General features: G+C 35.4%; 1 protein-coding gene across 1 annotated transcript; it reads right to left on the reverse strand.

Moving 5' to 3' along the window:
• Positions 1–5,778: 5,778 nt before the first annotated feature.
• On the reverse strand, positions 5,779–7,530 carry LOC145637032 (putative nucleoredoxin 1). The gene has a single exon (XM_081688547.1). It carries the CDS (start codon positions 7,528–7,530, stop codon positions 5,779–5,781), a length of 1,752 nt encoding a protein of 583 aa, XP_081544673.1.
• Between the last annotated feature and the right edge of the window lie 2,546 nt (positions 7,531–10,076).

Below are 10,076 nucleotides of genomic sequence, written 5' to 3' on the forward strand. Positions count from 1 at the left end.
TTTACGACAGCAAAACGATTCAAGAATGACAAAAGGCATGGGAAAATCATAGTATCATACATTCATACCCATCAGATAAACTGGGAGTTAGGCCCTGTTTCTTTCAACTTTTAAGTCATTCCATTCCGTTCAGTTCAGAACTATTCTGTTCAGTTCAGATCAGTTCAGAACCACTTAGTTCAGTTATGATCCATTCAGTTGAAAGAAACGGGGCCTTAATCTATAGTACCAACCCCTGGTTTTGACAACATTGAAAACATACTGGCATACTGCATCAGCATAATGCTAAATACTTCGGTTCTATCCTTCCAAATTGGTCATCATCACAATGAGACAATATTCCCCTTTTGAAAATTTTCTCTATTGGCAATAGGTATGGTTTATATTATGTTACTGTGCTGACTAAGCTTTTCTTGAGCATTGAATCAGCTACATATGAGCTACATACTTAAGTGGACAGTGCACAAGAACAGGAATTCAAAAGCATCCTCACTCATGACATTCTTTATCTTATCCAATAACTTGTATAGAACATCTGTTTATTTTGTTCCCAACTTTACCTTTTTTTTTTTTTTTTTTTTTTGAAAGGTCCCATCTTTACCTTAATATTAAGAAAGTTCTCTCTCTTTTGCCATAAATCTTCACAAGGATCATAATCTTCTGCATAAAGAAATTCAGTAAAATAGATTAATGTCTCTATTATAATGAAGTCTAATAAGTTATAATCAATATTAATAATAATATAATGACACCATTATAACTTTCCAAGAATAAACGTTAATAACATCATTATAAAGTAGTCTTCTATGGAGTATAGTTCTATAAAATCCAGTGATTGACATAGAGTGAACAATTTAAGAAACAAAAGTAAAAGTGGGAAAGCATTCTGCCGTTTTCCATATTCTGCCATGTCTTTCTCTTGTTGCAACTTTCCTCACCAACAACTCAGTTGTCCCTCTTTCTCCTATATATCCTTATCAAATCAAATCAATATGAGAGCAAGAACTATTCACCAAAGAAGCCCAAATCACCTAATGAATCAATTATTGACCAGTAAGTCTAAACAGTTTATACTAAGTAATTTCCTCCTATTCAAGAAAACAATAAGATAAGACTACCTTCAATTATATATCATATACTTCTACAAAACGCAACAAATCAAACTTTTCCATGTCTTTATACTATTCAATCAAAAAATTGGATATTTCGAATATCCGAAAATCCAAAAAATCTGATCCGAAAATTTTCGGATATCCGATCCGAAATATTCAAAAACTAAAAGATCGGATTGGCCAGATCGGATTCTTTTTAACATCCCTACAAATTTGTATGAGGTAAAAACATTATTTTCCAATGAAGAAGCTAGACCACTCAACCTACCACCTCCCTTATAAACTATATGGCTGCTACTTTCTCTTGATATGCTAATAAAAAGCTAATTTGCAATCTCTCAAACAAAATTACATCGCAAACATATAATTATAAATACTAAAAACCTTCAAGGTCTACCGCCACAAGCAAATGATCACATGCAACACTATAAGGGAAACAATCAACGTGTCACAACGAACAGAAAGATAATCAAAGAATTAAACACTATGTGAATCACACGCTCCAAAACTATGTTGACCTTGTCCATAGGTTCATCAATTTCATAAAGCCTGAATCTGAACAACCTGTAATTTATACACTAAAAATGGAGAAAGGGAATAGGACAAGAAATGGTTAATTAAGGAAAATTTCAGCTGAAAGCATAATAAAATTATATGTTTGTTGAATAATTGGAGAGATACTAGGATTCTTATTACCTGATCATAGGAATGAAGACCAAATGCTGCACTCAATGACTTCAAGAATGTGCAGAACATTAGATCTAACTGCTTCAGATAGCAGCTCCTTGTTAAAAAATTCTAACAAATTCCTTTCTAGTCCAAGCACAACATGTATATTGCATCCTTGCTTTCAAAATTGGAATATATTATAAGTATCAACTTCTACACTACACAGGCAAGTGTCCCCACAAAAAGACAAATAACCACAATTTAAGAGAGAGACCAATAAAAGTAACAAAAGAGTTCCAGATAAGAGGATTCTATTCTGATTAAAAAGCAGCATTAAGAAGCTAACAAACTATCATCTTATAGATAGGAGTTTTTCTAAAGCCACAGACAGCATTTTCTCTATTGGCTAATGGCTATGACACAGCAATAAGATGTCACATAGCAACTAAACTAGACTTGTGAGCACATCCAATATGATTGTGTCAGGAGATGTTGTCACATTACCTTAACCCCTTCATATCAAGGGATAGGTACTCTTGTATTACTATATCTGAAATGCAGCTATGTATATTTGTATAATGATCTAAATGCTGCATTACTATTTCCCAATTGTTCTCATGAAATAGAATATCTAATGTAGCAAATGCAATTCTGGCATGAAACTCAAGAAAGATACAGATTTTCATCCCCTGCTCCAATTGTTTGCAGTCACACATTCGCTACTGCATACACACTACTCCTCAAGCATGACCTTACCCATATTCCACTATCTTCATTGTTGCTGACACCACTATACAGTATACATAACTGTCATTATCAATGAGGAAGTAACCTGACGTGTATTTTGTACTTTCAGAGCGAAGAAATTAGAAACACCTATTTCTGTGTTGCTACATGACTGGTTGTGTTCCTGCAGCCTAGACTATTGCAGATTGTAAGGATACAGTATGCCATCTTTTTTAATGCACCAACGAACCAACTACGTGAGCTCTGGGTGAAACAAGAAATTAATGTCTTGATATATGCTTGTTTGGCCATTCTTTATGTATGGTTAGAGGTCTTTCGTGCTTTGCTTTGAGAATATCCAGCAAAGGTTTTCTTGCAATATCTTTTAATCAAGTATTGCGTAGCTGCAAGGCTGCAACACACTCTGCTAACTTACAGACTTAAAGAGGACATCAAGTTCTATTCGCAGATTTTGAACGTTGTAGTAAAACAAACCTATCATTATAATGCACGATTCTGACCTACGATTGAGTTGCATCCACATATTTTACAAGTACACAATGCTACTAATTTGGACACAATATAGCAGATATTGACAATCTTGTACCTTACTAGATGTCCTCAACGCCATTACATCATAATAGTTCGTTTCTTTAAGTTGTATATGTTTGGAATCTTGACACTGTTCACAATTTAAGAGAATCTTCTATAATTCGTCTAATATATAAGTAGATATACAGTCATATGAGGTATTGTTTAATACGTCTTGATGAGTACTATAAGAATATATAATTTTTACTAAACTGAAACTAAAGATATTTCGAGTTAAACATGTGCATTGGCATATGTGAAAAGTCAAAGCGGGTAGAACTTAGAGCAACGGAGGGAGTATTACATTTTCTTTTTCCTTTTTTTTTCTTTTTTTTTTGGAGGGGACATCATAATATTACCTCTTCTATTATTTCCAAATTCCAACATCTTCGGGCTGGAAAAAACATATAAAAAAAAATCTCATAGGAAGTCATTCTAGCCAGCATGGATTCAAAAGAGGTACACTAGAAAGGAAGAAATATTTCAAATTAAATATTTTTTTAAAAAAAAAAAAAAAAAAAAAAGCTTGAAATGGTGAGAATGTAAGAGATAAAACCACTAACCAAACCAAAAAAGCATTAAATCTTTGCAAGTTATATTAAACCATGAGGCTGTAATCTCAATTATAGTTTATGTTTAAGACTAAGAGAATTATAAGGTGTTCAAGAATTACTCCGTAGATTTTAAGACAAGGGTTTGCACATAGTCCCAAGAAAAAGATAGAAGTAGGGAAATAGAAAAGGCATTCATTGAAAGTTGAAGACAACTAAAAACTCCCATTAAGCTGAGAAAATATAAAGGAGAAACGAAAGAGTTAAAGATTACATAAGAATATGAAAAGACAGAAGCTGAAAACATGCAGCACAAAATATTTTATATAGAAATCAAAGCATTGTAATTCTATGAAAATAAGCCTCCAGATAGCCTATCAGCACTGCTGTTTGTTACATACTTGATAACCTCACTTACCTGATGATCATTAATATGCATTTCAAGACAACTCCACAGAAGGTTACAAGATGTGAAAAGGACTTGCTTGCTCACAGCGTTCCTTTCATCTGTGAATTATTTTGATGACATGACAGGTACCTTCATCTGACTAAGGTCTCTTATGCAAGTCACGAAATATCCTGCAATGTGAAATTGTGAATAGTCCATCAATAATATACTTCCTCTGGTTATTTTAGTTGTGAAACCTCAACAAAATGTGAGGGCCATTTGATAAATGTGACATAACTAAAAAAAACGGAGGAAGTATTATAATTAACATCAAGCTGAGAAAGACAACTTTAGCAACCATACAAGAGAACAAGTGATTTTAATTCAACCAATATATGAGGCTTACAGTCACGAGCAAGCCCCAAATAGTGACTATCAATTGCGGACAGATTATTAAGATCCCAAACAACTACAAAATAAATTTCTACCTTAAAATCCATCCATTTGACATCTATCATAGTAGTACCATTTAGCAAATGCGCTGATCAAAATTAAAAATCACATCAATTTACAACCATTTTTTACTTGACAAAGCATTAGCAGCGAAAACACTATGATTTAATTGAAGATTTAAAGGAAACCAATTTTGTAAGATCCCTTTTCTATCTATTTAATTTAGAAAGGAAGCTAATGGGTGTAAGACATGACTAATCTAACATTACAAGTAATTATATATGATGATTTCATGGGATAAAGCAACAAGACAAGGAAGCAACATAATCGATCATGCCATGTTATAACAGTGTTGGTAATAGACTAGCTGTGCCGAAATTTTGCGTTTTGTCCGAACGAGTTCAAAATTCTACCTTTTATTCAAGCTAAGTGGAGTGTAAAATTTTCCAAATCAGTCATACGTAGTCAAACAGAGCATTGTTTTTAAGTTGTAGTACAGTTAGTATAGTTTATAAGCTCATCCAATGTTTTGTATAAATTCACATCAGCAAGTCAAGGGAAGTTTACGTCATTGAATGTTATCGAGTGTTAAAATATATATATATATATATGGTGAGGATCCCATGAGAACTCTCATTACATGAGAACCATAAGAACTCCTCAAATTTAGAACATATGCAATACTTTTTAGAACATACAGGTACACATTTTAGAGCCTAGAAACCTAAACAAATATACATGTTCTAAAATTTCAAGGTGATGTTTTAAATTAATGTGTTTAGAACATCATAACCTTCATAATTCAGAACACAAAAAAATCAGAACATAACCTTAAAAATAAAGAACATAACCTTGATGTTTTAGAACATGACCTTGATATTTAAGAACATCCATATATGTGCAAGTTTTCATGTTCTAAAAAATATAACGCATGTTCTAAATTTGAGGAGTACTCATGGTTCTTATATAAAAAGAGTTCTCATATGAACCTAAAATATATATGCTTTTCCCTGCATTACTCGTAAAGTGACAAAATTTGTATTAAAGTAATCAATAATCAATAAGATTACAAAGCACCACAAAGATAAAAGAAAAAAGAATAAGAAAGATAATAAAACACTGCCCACTATATAATACCTTATTATACTGGAAGAGAAGAAAAAATTAAAGGTAAACACTGAAGGAACTTAAAAAGTGAGAAATTTAATAGTATATAGATATTAAGTGGAAAGAAAGAGAGTTTAAGGGAAGAGATAGTGACATTCATGACAAAATGCATGCATTTTTATTATGTGAAAAGGAGAGACTCTCTACTATCGCAGGTTAATAGTGATGGATTGGATTTCAGAGGGCCATCATCAAACAAATCATCCATGTTTAAATCATAATGAAGCCCAATATGGTGAACCATCTCGTTGTGCAAGCCATCGTACGATGGGAAACCCTCTGGTCCAAATGAGTCTAGAAGATCTTTAGCATATAATGTGATGATATGGCCATCTTTATCAAATGCTGCAAGAATACCACCCACATTTGGATGGGCCTTGAAAATCACTTCTTTCACAAAAACAGTGTGTTGGGGGTCAAAGGGGCACACCAACCATGGCATAGGCATTTGTATTGGCATTATTGGCTTTGCACTACCAAAAGGTGTACTAGTAGCTTCTTTGCCATCAAAGTGAACAAATACCACTTCACAATCAGCAGCCTTTGCTGTCTTCTTAGTCCGATCATACCAGTCAAGCAATGTATGATAAGTGTTTGACGGCGTTTCCAGTTGGTCAATGTAAAGAAGAACATTCTTTCCCCCGAGTTCTGCTATAGGCACTTGATCAATATCATTAGTCATATTCATGCGAAGAACATAATCCCGTGACCCATAAACCAGCAAAGACTCTAAGGTGACTGCCCTTATCGCCTCCAGTTCTCTCTGGACAAGGAAGTGCCTGGTGAAGGGATATCCATTGATACCCAACCGATTAATCACATATTTCCCCAAGTAATCCGCGACGTTCATTTTGGGGTCCAAAATGACCACTTGATCTTCATCATTGGAATAGCAAAGATCCACACCAACTTCCCAGAGCTTGCGGCTTACAAAGTCATTGAACGGTGAAACCCACCAACTAGGATTAGGAGGTATCTCGAGCTCACGTAAGACATGATTGACAGCCTCCTGGAACAATAGTGGGTCCACACTGTTTCTGTAAGGTAAATAGACCATGACGATATGAAAGTCCTGGTTTCGAGCCATACATTCTTGAGAAACCAAGTCGAGCGTCCGAATCAAGGTGCCATCAAAGCACAAGTACAACCCCACAAGCTTATCTTTGAGTTCATAAACTGAGACCTTATTCTCATGATCTATAACCACTGTTGCAGAATTATTATTATTATTCTTTATCTTGAAAACAAATTCAGAGTCTAAAATTGAATGGAGGTGGGTGTGAATTTTCCACCAAAGGAATTCATCATTAGGAAGATAAAGGGGGGGATAAGATAATCCATTATCACTCATAGATTCGTGCAAAACAACTGTTTGATGGTGGTCTACAAGGAGAGCCGTTGGGGAATGCATAAGGCCAAGGGACTTGCTTACTCTCTCACGACGTAGCGTGTCAGAGAAAGGGACTGCAAGCCAGGAGGAAGGAAAACCCGAAAAGAAGTGGTTAAAAGTGTCCTCATCATCGGCAAAATTAGGCCTCATTTTAGCCACCACGACCACCTCCAGATTGGGTAGCTTAGAAAAGGCAGTGATTATCCCCCGAATACTGTTGCAAGTAGGTTCTAACCAAAACACAGGCACAAAAAAGCAACAAACCAAGATGTCCTTTCCCCTAAGACTCTCAACTTCAACTTTATTACGGCCACCTTGTCCAACCAAGTAACCCCCATCCCTCCCCAACGACGAGATAACATCAAAGGTCGTACCTTTGTTAATGTCGGGGCCTTTATTTTCATAAATTACAAGGTCAGATGAAAATAAATTGCGTATTTCACTAATGTTGTTCATACACCACAAAAAACCCATCCTCATCATGTTCATGTCGTCTTTGTCTCCAATAAGAGGAATCTTTTAGCGCAGGCCACCGACGCTCATGACAAGGATATAATATTTGGTGTTTTGGGCGGTGATCTTGAAATCGCTTTACAAATTCTACCGTCCTACAAACCCAACTCGCTGGAACACAAGGATAACATAATTCTTTTCCAATTTTATTAAACAACTTAGACATCCTTCCTTCCTTCCTTCAATTCCCTAAAAACTAATATTACACAAACAATATTATCAATCAAAAATTATGGCTTCAAATTCTACTTAATATCTGTAACCCTATAAAAGCTAATTAATTAATCAACAATACAAAAATCAACGTGTACCTTCAGATTCAACCGATCTATACTTTGATTTGTTGAAAAAGCAGCAATTGTCTAATGTCTATTGTGTTTTCTCCGTTTGGGAGAAGGTGATAGATTTTGTGGGGATGATAGATAGATAGCTTCTGGGGGAGAAAATTCTTGAGAAACATTTGATGTATATCAGGAGGTAGGGTGTTCAAAATGACCCGACCCGATGACCCGCTGACCCGGCTTAATTTAACCGGGTATTTTTTTTATTTTTTAAAAATTGACGGGATGGGTACCCGACCCGGATTATTTGGCGGGTATTCGGGTCGGATCATGGGCCGACTTGTGTAAATGGCGGGTACCCGCTGACCCATATGTGTGTTTTTTATTAAAAAATTATGAAAAAAAACCCTTAGTCAGTACTTTTATTGAGTTAGGCTGTTAGGGTTTACTTTTTTCAACTTCTATTCTCTCTCTTCTAATGCACAGCCGTCATCCCCCTTGTTTGCTCTCTCCTTTGTTCTTTAGTTCTTCAATTAGGAATTCAAGATAGTCCCTCCATCTCTCTTCCTAGTCCCTCCATATATCTCACAGACTATTTTTCGTATCTTTCTACAATTCTACCTTTACTCTTCTATCATTGAATTCATCTCCATTTCGGTGCGGTGCTTGCTTGCTTTCATTATTTATGCTTAGATCTACAAGAAGGATACAACTTTTCCATATAAATGGAGTAGATTTGTTCCAAGAAAATGCATACAAGTATAAAATTTTCAACAAATACACAAAAATCAGCAAAACCCATCAATTATTATACAACATAAACCTGAAAATTTTGAAGAAACAGAAAAAATTGAAAGAGGAAAGAGAGAGAAAGAAGCAATACTGAGGGGGTGCATATCATCGAACAGGTGGTGGGCATTAAAAAAACAAAAACCCATAATCAAAGTAATTGAAAAATCATAAACCCACAGATTCAAAGCAACCATAAATCCATACAAATGCACTCAAAACATGTAAATAATCAGCAACAATTCAAAAAATCAACATGCAAACATCAACAAGTAAATGTAATTGAGAAAAAAACACTAACCATGAATGAGGAGTCGCAGAGAGAGATATGATTCCAGTGAGGGAGAATCGCCGGTGAGGGAGAATCGCCGGTGAAAGAGAAGTGAACTTAGGGTTTTTAGGAGAGAGAGTGAAAATGAACTGTTTGATTTGTTTCTTGATTTTACCCAAAAAAAACCGGGTTTTTGGTCTGGAGCGGGAAATTCCGGGTTAAACCCGGACCGGACCGAAAACCGGAATAGACCTTTTTTAAGGACCGGGGGCAGATCTGAAGGTTCCGGTCCGGTTAATTTATGTACACCCCTAGTTACAAGTATACCCTTACGATTTGTATGAAGAAACAGTTATACCTCCTGATAGGGCTGTTCAAATCCGGGTACCCGGGTTTTCGGGTACCCGAAGATGCCGGTACCCAGGATTGCGGGTAGTTAGTGAGGCGGCCCATGACCTGACCCGAGAAAAGCGGGTACCCGGATTTTCCGGGTCAGGTCACAGGGTACCCGATTTATAAGGTTTTTATATTATATTTTAAAAAAAAAACATTACATCTTTATCATATTCAAAAACCCAACAAAAATGATTATACTTCAACATAATAATCATAGTATCAAATTAATGAATATATATAACCCACACAATATAAAAATTCACCATAATTGTAAAACACTCAAACCCACAATGTTTTGTGTAACATATTTCATCCACAACCTGTATGATGAGTTGTTAAAATTTTGGCTCAATTATTTAGGTGCCTTTGGATTCATTATTGTTATACTAGTATGAAATATAGAAGAAAAATAAGGACCTTTCAATGACCCTTCGATTGAATGAGTTGGGGCAGGAACAACCATAGCTTGGATTATTCTGCTATTTTTAGCACAAAGTTGGGATTTGTCTGCTAGACTGAATGGCTAATGTCTAATGTTAGTTCTTAACATGAATGGCTAATGTCTAACAAAACTATCTTGGTTTGATTTGTCTGCTAGATTGCTACTGCTTGACCTTTATGCTTGTTCAACTTCTGTCTTGTTCTCAATTTGCATAGTATGGAAGGATATTAATTGTTTCATCTCTTTTAAATGTAGGCGGAGAGCTCCCAATCCAAACGAACGCCCACTTATTCTCAAGACACGGCACAATCACTTAGTGAAGTGGATGTAGAAGAAT

Source organism: Chenopodium album, chromosome 6 (assembly GCF_948465745.1).
Source record: "Chenopodium album chromosome 6, dcCheAlbu1.1, whole genome shotgun sequence".
Classification (NCBI taxonomy): Eukaryota; Viridiplantae; Streptophyta; class Magnoliopsida; order Caryophyllales; family Amaranthaceae; genus Chenopodium; species Chenopodium album.